The sequence below is a fragment of the Stegodyphus dumicola genome, chromosome 1, assembly GCF_044657685.1.
Source record: "Stegodyphus dumicola isolate Sdum_Otavi_A_Nest chromosome 1, ASM4465768v1".
In the NCBI taxonomy this organism is placed as follows: domain Eukaryota; kingdom Metazoa; phylum Arthropoda; class Arachnida; order Araneae; family Eresidae; genus Stegodyphus; species Stegodyphus dumicola.
Genome location: NC_140768.1, coordinates 5,692,427 through 5,710,197, shown reverse-complemented (window position 1 = coordinate 5,710,197; position 17,771 = coordinate 5,692,427). Strand labels below are relative to the sequence as shown.

Sequence of the window (17,771 nt, the reverse complement as noted above, 5' to 3'; positions counted from 1 at the left end):
GGTATCAAGGCCATACCCTTCACTGATATCCCTACTAAATCTCCCGATGTGTCACCTACGGAGTTTTGTGCTTTCGGACTTTTAAAAACTACATTATCCAAACGTTCTCCCAAAACCCTAACAGGACTCTGGAAAGCTGTTCGGGAGGAATGGGATAGAATATCTCTTCTGCCACTTCAAAAGGCATTATTATCCTGGAAATTGCGGTTTCGAAAGATAGTTCAAAATAAGGGATGTGAAATAGAACATTTAAAACACCAGAATTTTATGTAATTTAGTTTTGTGAATACAATATACATCGTCTAAAAATGTGTGAACAGCCTCTGTATATTCCAAATTATTAGAAATTTCAAGAAATTAAAAAGCATCTTTGCCTGAATTGCAGGGTGCTTATAAAGTCCCGGACTCATTTTGATGTTTAATAACTCATAAAATAATGAAGATATAAACAAACTTATGGCATTTAATTGATAGAATATTTTATATATTTTCCTTTTCAGGTTTGAATATCTTTACTTTTGTAAATATCGTCTGCGCGTGTGGTTAATTTCGAATAATTTCATTTTCCAGTCTAAATATCTGTACTTTTTTAAATATCGTTTGCTTATTAATTGCATTTTTATCTCTTTTGTTTTTGGCATCTGTCTGGCATTGTTAATGTGTCGCCATAATGTGCGCATATGGGGATCTGAAAACCCCCATGAATACCGTGAGGCACAAAGGGATTCCTCAAAGGTTAATGTGTGGTGTGAACTAATGCACGACCGAGTCATTGGGCCTTTCTTTTTTTACAGAAAAGACGGTCTCATCAGTCGTATACTTAGACATGTTGGAAAACTTCGTATTTCCACAGCTAGAAGAGCTTCAGCCACATGTCTTTTTGAAACAAGAGGGTGCACCACCTCATTGGGGTACCGTCGTTCGTAGTTCTTTGAATAACCATTTTACAGGAAGATGGACTGGGCGAGGAGGTCCAATTCCTTGGCCACCCAGATCACCTGATATAACGACGCTGGACTTTTTTGCTCTGGGGATTTGTAAAGGGCAACGTTTACAGAAGGACAGTGTCGAAAATGGATGACCTAAAAGCGAGAATGACAACTGCAATAGCCTCTGTGGAAGCCGACGACATGCTTGCCGGTACCTGGCGTGAAATTGAATATCGACTTGATATTCTCCGTGCGACGAAGGGGGACACACGTGGAAGTTCATTGACAAGTGTCATGAAACTTTTTGAGTCTATCTAACCATTTATGTTATTAATTTTAATCTATCTTTATTATTTTATGAGTTGTTAAACATCAAAATGTGTCCGGGACTTTATAAACATCCTGTATATTTAAAGCAATAAATAAATAAATATATATATAGTTATATACGTTCTGTGCAAGCGATTGCAACCAAAAAGGGAGGTGCAGAAGTGTATGTTATAGCAGTCCCATATACAAAGTTTCAATATTGTGAGGCTAGTCGTTTTTCAGTTATGGAAGATACATGCGTACAATCCATTTTTATCTCCTTGTACGAAGTAAAGGAAGTATTGTAATCACGAAAAAATTTGGATATCATAATCCTATGATTTAAAATAGATTCAGAAGAGATTTTTTTATGGCGTTTGTACGTACGTATGTACGTCGCATAACTCAAAAACGAGAATTTCAGAACGTCGAAATTTTGTATATAGGAATATTATAACATGTAGTTGTGGACCTCCTATTTTGGTTGCAATCGGCTGCACCAAAAGTATTTAAATATATCACTGGCCGCCTACTTACTGGCAACTCTGATTAAAAAGCCAGTTATAACCACGTGCAGTGCTGATAAGGACCACGTGTTTCTGAGACTCCTTCTCCTTTATTTTCTTCTTTCTAAGTATTTCTTTCTCCTGATGAGGAGGGACCTTTAGCTGCCCTCGAAATCGATTGAGCGTTTCATTATAGCTACGCTAAAATACAAGGTTGTTTTTACGATTTTGATTGTCGCATTAGCGTGTCTATCATTCTTTAATTTATAATTTTATAGTATTCTTACGGCGACAGAAATTTTATACAAGTTTGTAAGTTTTCAAACGCTCTTTTATTGCTTTAGAATCATTATCTTATAACAGAAGATAATATTCATTGAATTAGAAGTAGTTTACATTTTTAATTTTTGCAAATAATGTTAGAGTTGGCAGTGTACCAATATGGAAGCCTACCAGCTAGTCTAGAATACGAATTCTACAAGGTTCTGTGAATAAGGTCTCGTTTCGGAATTTATATATATGTAATAAATTCAGGAGCAGGAATTTTGATGTCGTAGCAGTGTTGATCCATAATGACTAGGAAATTGGAGGCGAATGCAGATTAAATCTTCAGTTTCATTTTCAGCAACATCTTACGGCTACACACAAGTCAGCACATTAAATGTGCCTGCTGCAAAAGGGCTTACATTTTTTATAACTTTGTAGCAAGAAAGCAGCAGCAGACAGACAGCAGTCTAGTTAGGCCAAAGCGTGGGAACCAAGTGCATAATGTTCAAGATGAAATCTTAAGTCAAACTGAGTTAGTTTTGGTTCTCAAAACATTTTGATTGGAAAGTTAATATTGCTGTAAAATTATTATTGGCTGCTTGGGTTTTAGTTCAGTTTGCATCACCAAAATTACGTAAGAGTCATATGCACATAGACTTTTCTCAAAATGACACAGTGCAAATAGATGTCGCTATTTTTAGAGTAGAGAAGGGAAATTAATTTACGCTGCTAATTTAATCTTTTACATATTCTTTTTCTTACACATATATATATGTGTGTGTAAGATATAACAAAATATTATGGCTGCTTTACAAAAATTATTGGGGACCTCAAAATTAACCTTCTAAATTTGGTCCTCTCCCTAAATTCATCTGTTCTTCCGAATTCGAGAATTTTCGATGCTTATTTAACAACCTCAAATTAACTAATCATAGCTTAGAGTACTTTCTGCATGTACTTTGTATAAATACCGCTTGGAAGTAATCTTTAACATCTATCTTAAAAACATTAAAGAAATATCTACAATTTAAAATTTTCAAACAATTTAAGATGTAACAAAATACGACGAATGCTAGCCGATTCTTCTTCTATGCTTCCGAGAAATATGACAATATAGATAAAAGTCGACAGGATTTGGCGTTTAGATTTCAGCGGTAAGTGCGCATCAGAACTAGAGGGAGGAAAGTTTATGGCTATTACTTTTAGAATGAAACGGAAGTTAAAGGTCTATTAATTTATTATTTAAAAGCTAGATTTTTATATTTTAGATATATATATATATATATACTATAATCTGAATACTTAATTGTCAAAAACCAGAAATATTATTTTTAAATTGCCATTTCATTTTTCAGAATATTATTGCATTGATAAATAACCAAAATTATTAACTAACTATATATTGCGTTGGTAAATAACTAAAAATTAAGTTAGACAATTATTAATTATTGAGTTATTAATAATTATTGCATTACTATTAACTGCATTACTATTAATTGCATTGATTGAAGAATTACTGTATTGGTAAGTACCTAAAAATGAATGATATTTCATTCTTAATTAATTACCAATGAAAAAATTTTGCTTTTCAATTGAGTAAAGCTTCTAAGTATGATTTCCGGGTTTTACCTTAGAATGTTCTCCACGAATGCATTTTTTCCCTTGTTCCTTTACATGCTTTTCCGTATTTAAGTTCATTGTGTTCCTAAGTTTTCTCTAGTATGTAAAGTATTCCTCTTTGAATACTGTTAAATTTTTGTAACTGATTTTAAAGTACATGTGTATTTTGATCAATGGGTGGGGAAAGGAGGATGTGTGTGTGATTATGGCAAAGCCTGAAGGGCTATCTGCTTAAGAGATGCCTTCGTGGAGGACTTTCTAAGGGAAACTGGCTCGTATACACGTTACACATGGGGAAAACCACGAAAACGCCCATGCAGCCAGCCCATTGGTGGGATTCGATCCTCAGACCGAACTACCAGTGTTCAGCGATTTTACCGCTCGGCCGCTGGTGGGCAGGGGAAAGGGAGGAACACCGTGTAGAGTGACTCTAAGCTTTCATGTTGCATCTCCTACTCTTAAGTATGCAGCCAGTTAAAAGGGAAATGTATTTAGCACTTTTTGAAATGGATTTTATTTACTTATTATGTGTGATTAAAGGATAAGAACTTTTGCGTACACGGCGTATACATTATTTTGTGCACGTAAATTATATATATATATATATATATATATATAAATTCAAATAAACTTCATAATTTATATGCAGTTTGCAGATTTAAATTAAAGTACTTGTTATAAAATTGGAAATAAGAATTGGACTTTAATACTCTCCTCTAAAAACTAACTCCTCTCTAAAACTAAATTCCTTTCTAAACAAAACTTCCTCTAAAAAAAAGGTAATATTAAACAAGAAATTATATAATAATAGTTCTCAAAATTCTATCTATGCTTGAGGACTTTTGGAATCCCTATCTTATTGACTTTTCTGCTAAAGAGCAGTTAGTAATTGTAATATTAATTTAATTACCTATAGATAGTCATAATCCAATAAAGCTAAAACCTCCTTCCTTCCCTTACATATTTATAAATGATAAGTTAAAAAATCAATAAAATGTACCTTCACTCTTTTGAAATAATGCAAATTAATGAAAAATCTATGTTTTAGTACAAATAATTCGCAATCCTTCAAGCCAGAAGTATAAAAGTTGATAACCCAGTTTCCATTAATTACTTCCTTTACTTGGTTCAGTAATGGCCAATCATGTTTTGAAATTTTTTATTCGAATTATCCATCATTTTAACAGCCATTTTCCATTTATTTTTCATTAATCTAGAGATTTTACTGCTGATAAATGTCTGCCTGTATTAACACTTTCAGGGTCCATTCAACGAACTGATTTTTGACAGGGTTATAGCATAATTTAATAATTTACATGAAATATAAACATAACCTGGATTGTTTTTTAGTTAATGAAGAAAATTAACAGAATGGTCACGAATAAAGTTCTAAGAAAAATGATTTTGCATTTTTGGTGTTAATAGAAACATTGATAGCAAGCATTTCGGTTACCGAAATGCATCCCCAAAAAATAATTGACTGAATACTCGTAATTAAAAGATTATTCATTCAAAAATTACTTTTCGGACTTATTAAATAAGATTACACGTGTAAGAAGTTACAAAAAGCTTAATAATTCACAAAGTAGGTGCTGTAGTGGCAAAACTGAGTACATAAGCATAGCGTTAGACATGTTGAACTACATATATGTGTAAGCCCGATTGTAAATTATTTATTGTTATTAGACAGAATATCTATTGAAAAATGGCAACAGCCAATTTCCGGATGTCGATCTATTTATTTAATTTTTTTAAATATTTATATGTGTAAGCACGATTGCAAATTATTTATTGTTATTAGACAGAATATCTATTGAAAAATGGCAACAGCTAATTTCCGGATGTCGTTCTATTTATTTAATTTTTAAAAATATTTATATGTGTAAGTACGATTGCAAATTATTTATTGTTATTAGCAGAATATCTATTGAAAAATGGCAACAGCTAATTTCCGGATGTCGTTCTATTTATTTAATTTTTAAAAATATATGTGTAAACACGATTGCAAATAATTTATTGTTATTAGACAGAATATCTATTGAAAAATGGTAATAGCTAATTTCCGGATGTCGTTCTATTTATTTAATTTTTAAAAATATTTATATGTGTAAGCACGATTGCAAATAATTTATTGTTATTAGACAGAATATCTATTGAAAAATGGCAATAGCTAATTTCCGGATGTCGTTCTATTTATTTAATTTTTAAAAATATTTATATGTGTAAGCACGATTGCAAATTATTTATTGTTATTTGACAGAATATCTACTGAAAAATGACAACAGCTAATTTCCAGATGTCGTTCTATTTATTTAATTTTTAAAAATATTTATATGTGTAAGCACGATTGCAAATTATTTATTGTTATTAGACAGAATATCTATTGAAAAATGGCAATAGCTAATTTCCGGATGTCGTTCTATTTATTTAATTTTTTTAAATATATAGATGTGTAAGCACGATTGCAAATTATTTATTGTTATTAGACAGAATATCTATTGAAAAATGGGAACAGCTAATTTCCGGATGTCGTTCTATTTATTTAATTTTTTTTTAAATATTTATATGTGTAAGCACGATTGCAAATTATTTATTGTTATTAGACAGAATATCTATTGAAAAATGGCAACAGCTAATTTCGGGATTTCGTTCTATTTATTTTTTTTAAATATTTAGATGAAGCACGATTGAAATGTATACCGATACGATGTAATAAGAACGTCTGTTATGTTATGTTATGTTATGTACGTTTACGGATACATTACCTGTAGGTTATTAAGTAACAAGTACGATTTATCTTTAAATGAATGTTTGTTTGCCTTTTACAATCGTTTTATGAGTTTTTAACTTAACTACAAAAGAAAGCTAACATATGTAATAAAACGTAACATTGCCTTTAAGTTTTCATAATAGCAATGCGAATGAAATAAGCCTACAATTCCATACTGCCAACCAAGACGAATTTTTAAAAATGGACAAAATGTAATAGTGACATACTCGTATAATTGCACTATAATTTTTTTTTGCGAATTAATGCAAAAAGTTCATTGTTGCAAGCTGCTTTAAATGACGATACACAAAATGTATTTCGCAGTGGTTACGTCGCGGGCGAAAACAACGCAAGGCATCGTGGGAGAAAATAAAGCAAAGAGAAAACATCGCAGTTCTAAAACATCGTGGTATATAATCGTAAAAAACATCGTGGTCTATAATCGTAAAAAATAAAGTACTACACAATAATAAAATACATAAAAGTTGAAGTAATAAAATACGTTGTCGAACAGTGTTATTTGGGTATAAAAAAATCGAAAATACATAATATCGAGTACTTTTCGTTTATAAGCCAAGTCCAAAAGAAATGCTTTTGTTTTATGAAACTAGATGCACTATTTAAAGCGATTTTTAATTTAATTACGATATTTTAATTTAAAAACAATATTTAAAGTGGAATAAAGAATGAATATTTTTACTCTGGAAATATTTCTATATCGATCCAATTTAAAATTCTTTCATAATTATATTTTAACCATTAACATAATATTTTAGCATCGTTGCAAAGAAGAAATTTGTGTCAAACATTCAAATTAACTAGTTATCTCGAAGACTTGAACATTCAACTTGGGAGAAGCTGCGTTGCATTCCCATTGATGATTTGGACCTTTCCTAAAATTCATTTGCTTCAATATTTACATGGTTTTCCTGTCTTACCGTATTATTTCCTTATGATGTTTTTGAACATCATAAGGAAATAATAACATCATAAGGAATAAATATTATTCTAATATATTAATATATGGAATATCTTATTCTAATAAGATAGAATTTAAAGCGTTAATAAGCTTAGGTTAACCTTTCAATTTTCAGTGTTTACTTAATTCCAAATTATACATTTGCAGAAACTTCTCCGATCGCTTAAGTACTAATTTCTGGTGTCCGATTCTAGCACCTTGGTGCATACTGTTATTGCATGAAATTATATTGAGAATTGTCCAAATAAAGCATGCAAGATGGATATTCTGCAAATTTCTGTAAATGTAATGTTGTTTCAAAGGACAAAGCTATCAGTTTCATAGACTCACCTCGTCCAAAAGCCCCCTCAATGCTTCAATCTCAGCCATTCTCTGCTGGAGCAAAGCGTACAGCTTGTTCTGAGTTCCTGATCGTCCAGAGAGTCCTTCACTGGCGTCGTCAGATCTGAGGCTGGATCTTTTCCTTCCACATCCAGTGAAGGCGTTGCAGAAGGGGCGCTTCTGCAAAACTGGTAGATCAAGCCTGTCCTAAATATGCAAAAACACCAAGCTTACTAAAAACTAAGGAAATGTCAAACAAAAGGATCGCAACAATAAATGTACAGTAGATTAACTGAATTAGATACTCAGTATTCGCAAACAGTTTCCAATCACTAATCATAGTCAATTACCAATCTGGTGCGGAATAGTCAAAGATCCGCTTATCAAATCAGAACTGCTTTTGGAGCCCGAGGTGGTTTCATTTCTTGCCATGTTTTGCACTGTTTGGACCAGTTCCGATGACCACATCAGACCTTCGTCAAAGCTATGCCATTTGTTTTTGTTGCATGATTAACACGTTGAGCGCCACGCGTATGTTTTAGGCAATCCCGTTCAGGCCACGCGCTTCGCTTAAAAGCGCTGGTATTGTAGGGCGAGTGATTCGTATCGCGGTAGAAAATAGCAACAAGTTGTGAAAAAGAAGACATTCCGTCGTACAAAAATGCAAGAATATCTAGAAAAAGACAACATAAACTCCGAAGAAAACCGGGAAAAGCCTCTGAAGTACGAAAATATTGTAAATTATGTTATGATAAAAATGCAACAGAAACTGGTAGAGTAATGGCCAGAAAAAAGACTAAAAGAGTGTTGCCACATTTTGTAATAGCTGTAATGGAGAACCGTTTTTTATGTTTACCGTGTTTCAATGAAATCCAATGAATCAAAATCAAATCATGAATCAAAATTAAGTAAATTTTATATAAATATTGTGTAATTTCATAAAACAGTGTAAATTTTATAGTTATATATCATGTTACACGCTGTCAGCCAGCGGCGGTCGACGCGGCCTAAACGAAAAGGTCTAGTGTCAGCCACAAATGGCAGACGCGACCTAAACGGAAAGTTTAGTGCAGCCACAGATGGCTGACGCGGCCTAAACTGAAAATCTAGTGTCAGCCACAGAGATGTCTGACGCGGCCTAAATCGAAATTCTAGTGTCAGCCACAGATGGCTCACGCGGCCTAAACGGAAATTCTAGTGTCAGCCACAGATGTCTGACGGGGCCTAAACGGAAAGTCTAGTGTCACCCACAGATGGCTCACGCAGTCTAAACGGAAATTCTAGTGTCAGCCACAGATGGCTGACACGGCCTAAACGGAAAATCTAGTATCAGCCACAGGTGGCTGACGTAGTGCTCAACGTTTTAAGTATGCTTTCCAACTATCATGCCGCAGACAATTCTATTTTATATTTCGAATAAATCTACGCAAACTGATGTAGAAAATTCGATTTTATATTTCGAATTTACATATACAATCATCATATTCATAGACACCATTGATCACATCGTGCAATGACACTCTGAAGTCCAGTAACAACATGTCAAATTCCTAAGTATTGAGAAAACCAGATTTGCAATTCAGACACAACATTCACTCGAATACAGCAACTTACCAGAGAAATTTGTGAGGAATTATTACATTTTATTTTAAAAGTATATTGATTAGAAAATATGAAAAGAAATAAAATTACAAAATTATCGTAAGTTTCAATCCCAAGATTTAATTTTAGAAACACTGTAGAGTTATTAGGTTAATTGAAAGCAGAAAAGATGAAAAATATGCAGCCGCCTTCGCCGAACCACGGACCTCTGGAATACCGGCCCAGCGTGCTACCGTTACACCACGAAGGCACGCTAGGGAAGTGGGAGAAATACCTTATATACTCCCCTTTTTAAACTATACTATGTCTAACTCATTTACATTCAAAGCCATTCTAAGAACTCATTCTGATGTGGAGTCGTAAGAGGAAACAAGAATCGATAGAAAAGCACATCGAAATTAAAATAGCTGTATAAGGTATTTCTCCTGCCTTCCTGGCATGCCCTCGTGGTGTGGTGGTCTGCGCGTTGGGCGCGTATTCCAGAGGTTGGTTCGATTCCCGTCGAAGGCTTTGCATATTTTTCATCTTGCCTGCTTCCAAATCCTAATGTCTCTACAATTGTTATAAAATTAAAATATACCTTACAGTTTGACAAAGGTCCTGTATCTGCAGTTGCAGTCTTGTCATAAACAGCTGCATTTCCTAAATATTCGTTGTTTTTTTTTTTTTCTGTTTAGGAACTGAACAATTCCAACTTTTCGTAGCACAAACGACGTCAAGTTTTCCTGCACCATAGGAAATTTTCCAAATAATTTCGACACCAAACGAACCTATCCCTTGCTGATCAGGCTGGTATCTGTAATGTGTACAGTCTTGAAAAGTTAAAATTTCACGTCTCACCGTTCAATTCACCTAAGAGACTTTTTTCCCGATGCTTCTTAACCATCTCGGAGGTTGCCTTTACAAACCTGACGTTGCCGTCTACTTTCGATTGCTACTTAACTGAGTGCAAAAGAAGACGATTTTGAAGTCCTTCCACAAAACTCAAAATGTAGGCTCTTACTCTGAAAAACTGATCTAAAGCTTCATCGAAATTTGCTGACATCTAACAGATGTCAGCAAATTTAACGGATGTCCTTCCATTGGACTGGCATACATTCAACTTGCAATTTTGCAGGGGCTAATATAAAGCTCGTACTATCTCCAGACATGATTAAAATATGGACGTGGGGCACCCCTCTGCTGTCATTCACTGCTGTAAATCACAAGTTCTAGAACCGCAAAGAGACACAGATGGCTTATAGCATTGTTTTAATTTCTTAGTAGAGTAAACCCAAATTTAGATGAACGTTTAAAGAAAACCTTTTTGTGAATCAAATGGTCACGCAGACTAATGGTGCAAATGTTAAGTTATCCTCCGTATTTTCAGAAAAAATAGAACACACGTTCGAAACCAAATTGAAATACGAATTACAAACTGAATAACTCCTAAATAAGCTCTAGCTCCGGCTGTAAATATTTAAGAAGTAAATGTGACTTCCAGAGCTAACAAATCAACTAAGTAGCAGAAGTGTGTAACTGAGTAACTGACCAGCGATAGCTGCGAAAGGCTCTGTCTCTGAAGCTCAAGAATTCTTAAATACTGTATTGAAACTTAGAACCTATCTCATTCAGTATTGAAAATATCTAAACATAAAAAAGTATCTCAGTCAATATTGAAAATATGCCTGTTTATCAAAAATTTTTACACAATTCGTATTTTAGTGTTAGAGAGCTATAACAAGTATTGAAAAATGACAAATCAATGAGACTCTTTATTCTACTATTTCGTTGACTCATTGATTAAATGCTACGCTTCTAAGTTTCAGTGAACTGGTCAGAAAGAAACTTGTTTTAGCTGTCTAGTTAATCGAGCAGGTATGGAGCTTCAAAACACTTTTCCCTTGACAAATTCTGTTGTGGAGCTCCAAACAAGGGAGATTAACCCATGCATTTATGCTTTCTTAATTTTTACTTTACGCATTAGGACCGCTATTTGTTTTAGTTTATTTGCTTTTAACTTTGCTGTTATAATGTATTACAAAAACTTGGTGGAATTCATGTCTTCTTACTGATTGGTTGGATACTCACCTTGACTTTAACACTTTGAAATCCAGACCCTTCGCTAAACTGTATCCTCAAAATACCGAACCGCCCGAAATACTTTTCCAGTTTCACAACAATTTACTCCCCTCCCCGTCCATTAACGTTGAAAATAGGTGTGAAGATTTCGAATGACATCTTTTGTACTTTCTAACAAAGATTCCATTAGCCTTTGACCCCGTTCTTTATAACGTTGCGCGCCTCCAACTTGCACGCAACCAAGAGGTGACTGTGAAAACTTGTATAAAAGATAGAAGCTTGTGAAGGGTTTAAGTCCCTTTTTATTCAACGTAATAAATTACAATTGCGTTCTCTTGACGCTTACAGACGGTGCCAACTTGGCAGTCAAATAAAAATAATAACCTGAAAAGAAAATAAAGACAAGATTCTAACTACGAGGCTCTCTAAAATAACTAACTCACCGCGTTTTACAATACCGCTGCTAATTCAGCAGACTTGAAGCTCACTGGAACGATGACCACTACTTCCCGCCAAGCACATAGGCCGCAACGCGGGGTTCTTCAATTCTCGCTAACTACCTCCGCGCTCGCTAAGTAAGACAATCTCTCACACCGAACTTGTTTCCTTCTATTTAAATCAGAATACTTCCGCTGATAATTTGAATCCTTGCGCGTTCTACTAAAATTTACATATTCTGGCATTGGCAGTTCCAGGGGAAAGTAAGGCTTGACAGGAAAGATAGTTTAAACTTAAAATAAATGTTAGTTAAAATAAATATAAACCCTACATCTTTATAAAACTATTCTGAAGGTCAGACCAAAAAGCTTTTCTGGCTTTGTTATGATCACAACTTAGATTCTGTTTATTTCTGTTATTTTTATAGGAAGGAATAAATTGATTAAAAAGAAATATAATCCTTAAATTTTTAAACTGCGATTTTATTGCTGTAAAGGGACACTGTACCACAAAAGAATCGACAACGAAATGTCACTAGCAAGCAAAAGATAAGAAACCTCTTAGGAAAAGCTGTCTGCAGTAAACTGATACAATGCATTTGTGGATACTGCACCTGCTACTGCATACCTTAAGAGGAGGGAAGAAAACAAGATTACAATCTCGGCCGTTTTCCGGCGGTTCTGGTTGTTTCAATTTAGGACCGTGTCGGGCGGATTGGTTGTGAAGAGTTAATGCTGTAGAGTCATTAGGTTAATTGGAAGCAGAAAAGATGAAAAATATGCAACCGCCTACGCCGGGAATCGAACCACGGACCTCTGGAATACCTGCCCAATGTGCAGAACCACTACACCACGAAGGAGGCTAGAAAAGTGGGAGAAATACCTTGTATACTCCCCTTTTTAAAGGGCGACTAGGGTTTTAGGGGACCTAGTCGCCAAATCCTGGGTACGGAGAATCATCATCCACAACCCTTTTTGTTCGGGCGCCACTTGTAGAATCATTAGGTTAACTGGAAGCAGAAAAGATGAAAAATATGACACCGCCTTCGCCGGGAATCGAACCACGGAAATCTGGAATACCGGCCCAGTGTGCAGAACCACTACACCACGAAGAACGCTAGGAAAGTGGGAGAAATACCTTATGATGCTTCAATTAAAATTAACAGCACTTAGCGCTAATTTCTAACATTTAGTAAAAGCATACTTACTTCTCGCCTCGTTAACTACTTTTTATCTCTAATCTACCATCCAAAGTATATTAACCAAGTTAACGTCCAAAGTATGTTATTCCAAGCTACCATCCAACTGCCAAAAAATATGCTAAGTATATTAACTATCCAAAGTATATTAACTGATTTCAATCTCGGTGGAAGGTGTCGAGACGAATTAATTAATTAACGTGAAATTCTACAAAAGGAACCTAGGAATATGTTGAAGGAGGCGAATTCATAACCTTTAATGTTCGCAAGTTAACTATGGCAACACTGACTATGGCACCCTTCGTTGTTGACGAAACATACTGAGCACTAATTAAATGTTCACCGCAGACAGAAGACGATAAACACATTTCAACACAACTTTACGCTTCTTTATACACACTGAAGAAGCGGACTCTTCTCATTCCACGCCCTGGAAAATCGCTCGAATCATTTGCATGTCTTACCTCACTTTACATTTCCCGTTTGGTTTGGTTCAACTCGCATAATTAAAACTCTCATATTTAAAAGCAATAGCTATTGACAGGGGCTTTTCACCCAACATTATTAATCAAGCAGTTAAAAAATTCTCATCTCAACACACTACAATTCACACTCTTGTTTTAGGTAATTATAAAAATTCTGTTGTCATTCCCTTCTTTCCATCAATTACCTATAAAGTTGCACATATTTTGCAGAAATTTAACTTTCGGGTCGTTTATTCTTGCATCAATAAAATTCCGAGTTCCATACTCAAGGATATTCCGGATCATTCCGGATATGAATTCCTGGGGTATTTATAGGATTCCTTGCCAGTGTGATTTAATTTACATTTGTCTTAAAAGAGAACCTTAAGTAAGAGAGTCTTAAAATTTCGAGTCAAAGAACATGAGGCATATGTTAGAAAAAAGGAAACACCGAAGACTTCTGTTGCCCGACATTGTTGGTCCGAAAATCACACTTTCAATTTTTCTGCTGCCAAAGTTATTCAAAAAACATCTTCCATTGGAGAACTGGATTTTCTAGAGGCATTTCACATTCATAAAAATCTTTCTGTTCTAGTTAACGATCCTAATTCCAATCCAAATTTGCCTTCGGCCTTTAAAGAAATTATGTTTTTGTTCTGGTTTCACCAACAGATGGCGCCACTTGCTTATTCTTGTCCAGGCTTTCTTATCTTATCTAATCATTATTTCCTATCTTGGTTCATTTGCGGTTTTGTAGCTGAGGATGGTGGTTCGGTAAAACCAAAAAACTAGTCCTGTGAAAATTTTGTAAATATAAGGCTGATTTTTGTTGTTTGACTTCTGAATTCGCATAATTCCTTCATGGTGTTGCAGTTTTCAGAAAAATTAGTGTAAATACTTTGAATTATCTGCAAACACAATGTAATCTTTATTCGTTTATTATTTTATTCACTTACGTGAAATTTAAAGCTATTATCCAAGTGTTGATGCATTATTGCAACATTATTTTGCTTATGTTGGCATCACGATTTTTGGAATTCAATCATTCTATTTAAAGGAATGATATCATTCCTATTTAAATTTTTAAACTCTGCAGATGTTGTTAATTTATAGTTTTCATATTCTTGATACAGTTAATTTGCTTGCGAGGTTAGGATTTTCAAACAATATTTCAGCATCATTTCTGATTAGATTCGAACGAAAAGTTCCTGAGCATTTCACGGAACATTTTTCGCTTTCCTTTTCTGCGAAACTTCATTGCTAGAAGTCGGTACCATTTGTAATTTCGATACAAATTTCAAATGGCATGGGAAGCTGCGTTGCACTCCCCTTTTCTCCAACTGGATGAATATATTTTCGCTTTCTCTGCTGAAACATAGAGCTCTTTCAGCTTGATCTACACTGCCATTTGTTTCAAAACACGAAAGAAAAATTCGAAAGTTATTTGGGTTCACGTTTCGGGATCAAAAAGAATGTGTTTTTTTGCTTCTGCTTCTTACAGAGCTGCTGAAGAAAAATATTTTATGCTGATATGCTGCGCTCTGCATTTCAGAGTCAATCTGTAAATCTTTCTTTTTTTATTGAAGTGTATTTTTTAGTTTTATGTTTCTATCAAAATATATCGAGCTTTTATCTGCGTAGTTTCTGTATATACTAACTTTTAAAGCAAATATTTTTAACAGATTTTCTTTAATGAAGGTAATGGTAGAGGACTGAGGTGAATATTATGAATTCGCGAAATCATTTCAATTATTTTAAATGATTGACTGATGACATTATGCAGTACATAATACAGACAAGTTTCATTTAATGTATTATAAACTTCAAGTTGAACGGGAATTGTGTCATACTAAAGTGTAATCTTTTACGTTTATCGGAATATAATAATATTTTAAGTAATCTTGAAACGATGCCATTTAAAAATAAGTCTGATGTTAATCATGATTTATTTGTATTCAAACGACTAAAACTGGAAATTAGTCCATTTCCGTTGTTGTTGGGATATATTTTAGAAAGATAAAGTCATGGAAATACCATGTTCAGCTGTCAAGAAAAAAAAAATTCTCAAAATATATAAAAATATTTTAAAATATCAAATTATAAGAAAAACTTTAGCTAAAGGAAATAAAATCCAGTAAATCCCACCTTAATAATAAATCTTTGAAATAAAACCATGTAATGCTTATAAATGTACTATTACTTAAATTACAATACTGTAAGTAATTTAACGAGGTAATTTTGAGATTACTACTGAACTAATTTAAAATATTAAGGCAAAACAGAAAAACTCTAAGATACCTACATCTGTTCCGAAAGAAAGCAATTAACAAAATGCACCGACTCCGTTGTAAAGTTGCGCGCTTCCAACCTGCACGCAACAAAGTGGTGACTGCTAAGAACTGGAAATATACCAAAGTCTTGAGAAGGGTTTAAATCCCTTTTATTCAACTTTAGAAGTTACAAATGCGTGCTCTTGAAGCTCACAAACTACGCCGACCCGGCAGTAAAATAAAAATAAGAAACTAAAAAGAGATAATAACAAGCGACTAACTACGAGGCTCTCTAAACGTAACTAACCTCACCGTGTTCTAAAATACCGCTGATAATTCAGCAAACGCTGAATATTACGTTGAAAGATTAACAATCTGCCGAGGCAAGCACACAGGCCGAAACGCGTGGTTCTTCAATTTCTAACTAGCCACCTCCACACTCGTGAAGCAAGAAAGCACACCTTCGAACCCGTTTCCTTTCTATTTAACTCAGAATACTTCCGCTGATAATTTGAATCCTTGCGCGTTCTACTAAAATTTACATACTCTGGCATTGGCAATTCCAGGGGAAAGTAAGGCTTGACAGGAAAGATAGTTTAAACTTAAAATAAATGTTAGTTAAAGTAAACATAAACCCTACACCGTAAAATTTGCAAGACCCTTTAAATAGAATGATTGAATTCCAAAAATCGCGATGCCAACATAAGCAAAATAAAGTTGCAATAATACATTGAACACTTGCCTTGGATAATAGCTTTAAATTTCACGTGAGTGAATAAAATAACAAACGAATAAAGATTAAATTGTGTTTGTAGATAACTCAAGGTATTTACAGTAATGTTTCTGAAAACTGCAACACCATGAAGGAATTATGCGAGTTGAACCAAACTCGCAGGAAATGTAAAGTGAGGTAAGACATGCAAATGATTCGAGCGATTTCCCAGGCCGTGGAATGAGAAGAGTCCGCTTCTTCAGTGTGTATAAAGGACCGTAAAGTTGGGTTGAAATGTGTTTACCGTCTTCTGTCTGCGGTGAACATTTAATTAGTGCTCAGTATGTCTCGTCAACAACGGTAGTTAGTATTGGTAAACACTAACTATGGCATCCGTTAGTGTTAGTAAGCACTAACGGACTGTTCACCATCCGCTAGTGTTGGTAAACGCAAACGGAGTGTGAACGAGGCTGCATCATCGGCATGCGAGAGGGTGGACTTCCGTATCTAGCATTCGCATCTCGCAAGCAGCGTAATTGCCGCTAAAGTGATGCCGTGTTTGAAACAAATGGGAAGAGCGGAATCAAACAAAGCGAAATCCTGGCAATGGCACAACGGCACGGGACTACAGACGCTGCATCCGCAAGGCTGTAACGGATCGTACAGCGTCCTCTCGTGTGTTAGCACAACGTTGTAGCACGGCTACAGGTGTTGTGTTGTCTAGTTCCACGGTTCATCGCCGTCTGCTGCTGCATGAAAGGATTTCATGCTGCTGCGTGCAAGGTTTCCTCTAGGCAGGATTACCCTATCGTTGAACCACAGACGCCTCTGACTTCAATGGGCTTGGCAACACAGTGCGTGGCGTGCCATCTGGCAACAAGTTGTTTTCTCCGATGAATCTCTCTACAATCTGGAGTACAATGATGGAAGCGTTAAGCATCAGACGTTACAGAGGGCAGAGCATGCACCCATGGTGTGTTATCCAGCGTCATATCGCACAAACGCCGGGCATCGTGGTGTAGGAGGCTTTTGGGTGTAATTGTCGATCCCACCTAGTGCAGACTGCGGACATCCTCAACAGTGATAGCTACATAAGCAAAATGGGGCACGAAAGTTGTGAAGCACAAACGATTTCGCTTCTTCCATGACCTGTTTATTCCCCGTATGTGTCGCCCATTGAGCATGTCTGGGATTTCATCGGTCGACGACTCGCTCGTACGCATACAAAGACTGAATTCTGGCGTCATGTCGAAGCCGTATGGAATGTGGTCGCTCGTACAGCTCGAAGCCATATGGAATGTGGTTCCTCCCGATTACTTTCAGAA

General features: G+C 35.1%; 1 protein-coding gene and 1 long non-coding RNA gene across 2 annotated transcripts in view; one reads left to right on the top strand and one right to left on the bottom strand.

The window, feature by feature from the left end:
• The window catches only part of LOC118195988 (uncharacterized), a 406,615-nt gene that overhangs the window by 49,770 nt on the left and 339,074 nt on the right, over window positions 1-17,771 (top strand). The window lies entirely within an intron of this gene.
• Window positions 1-17,771, bottom strand: part of CCAP (Crustacean cardioactive peptide) — a 383,209-nt gene that overhangs the window by 104,812 nt on the left and 260,626 nt on the right. The window contains exon 3 of the mRNA XM_085812437.1: window positions 7,711-7,908. Coding sequence (XP_085668563.1) covers window positions 7,711-7,908 — 198 coding nt within the window. The remainder of the gene's footprint in view (window positions 1-7,710; window positions 7,909-17,771) is intronic.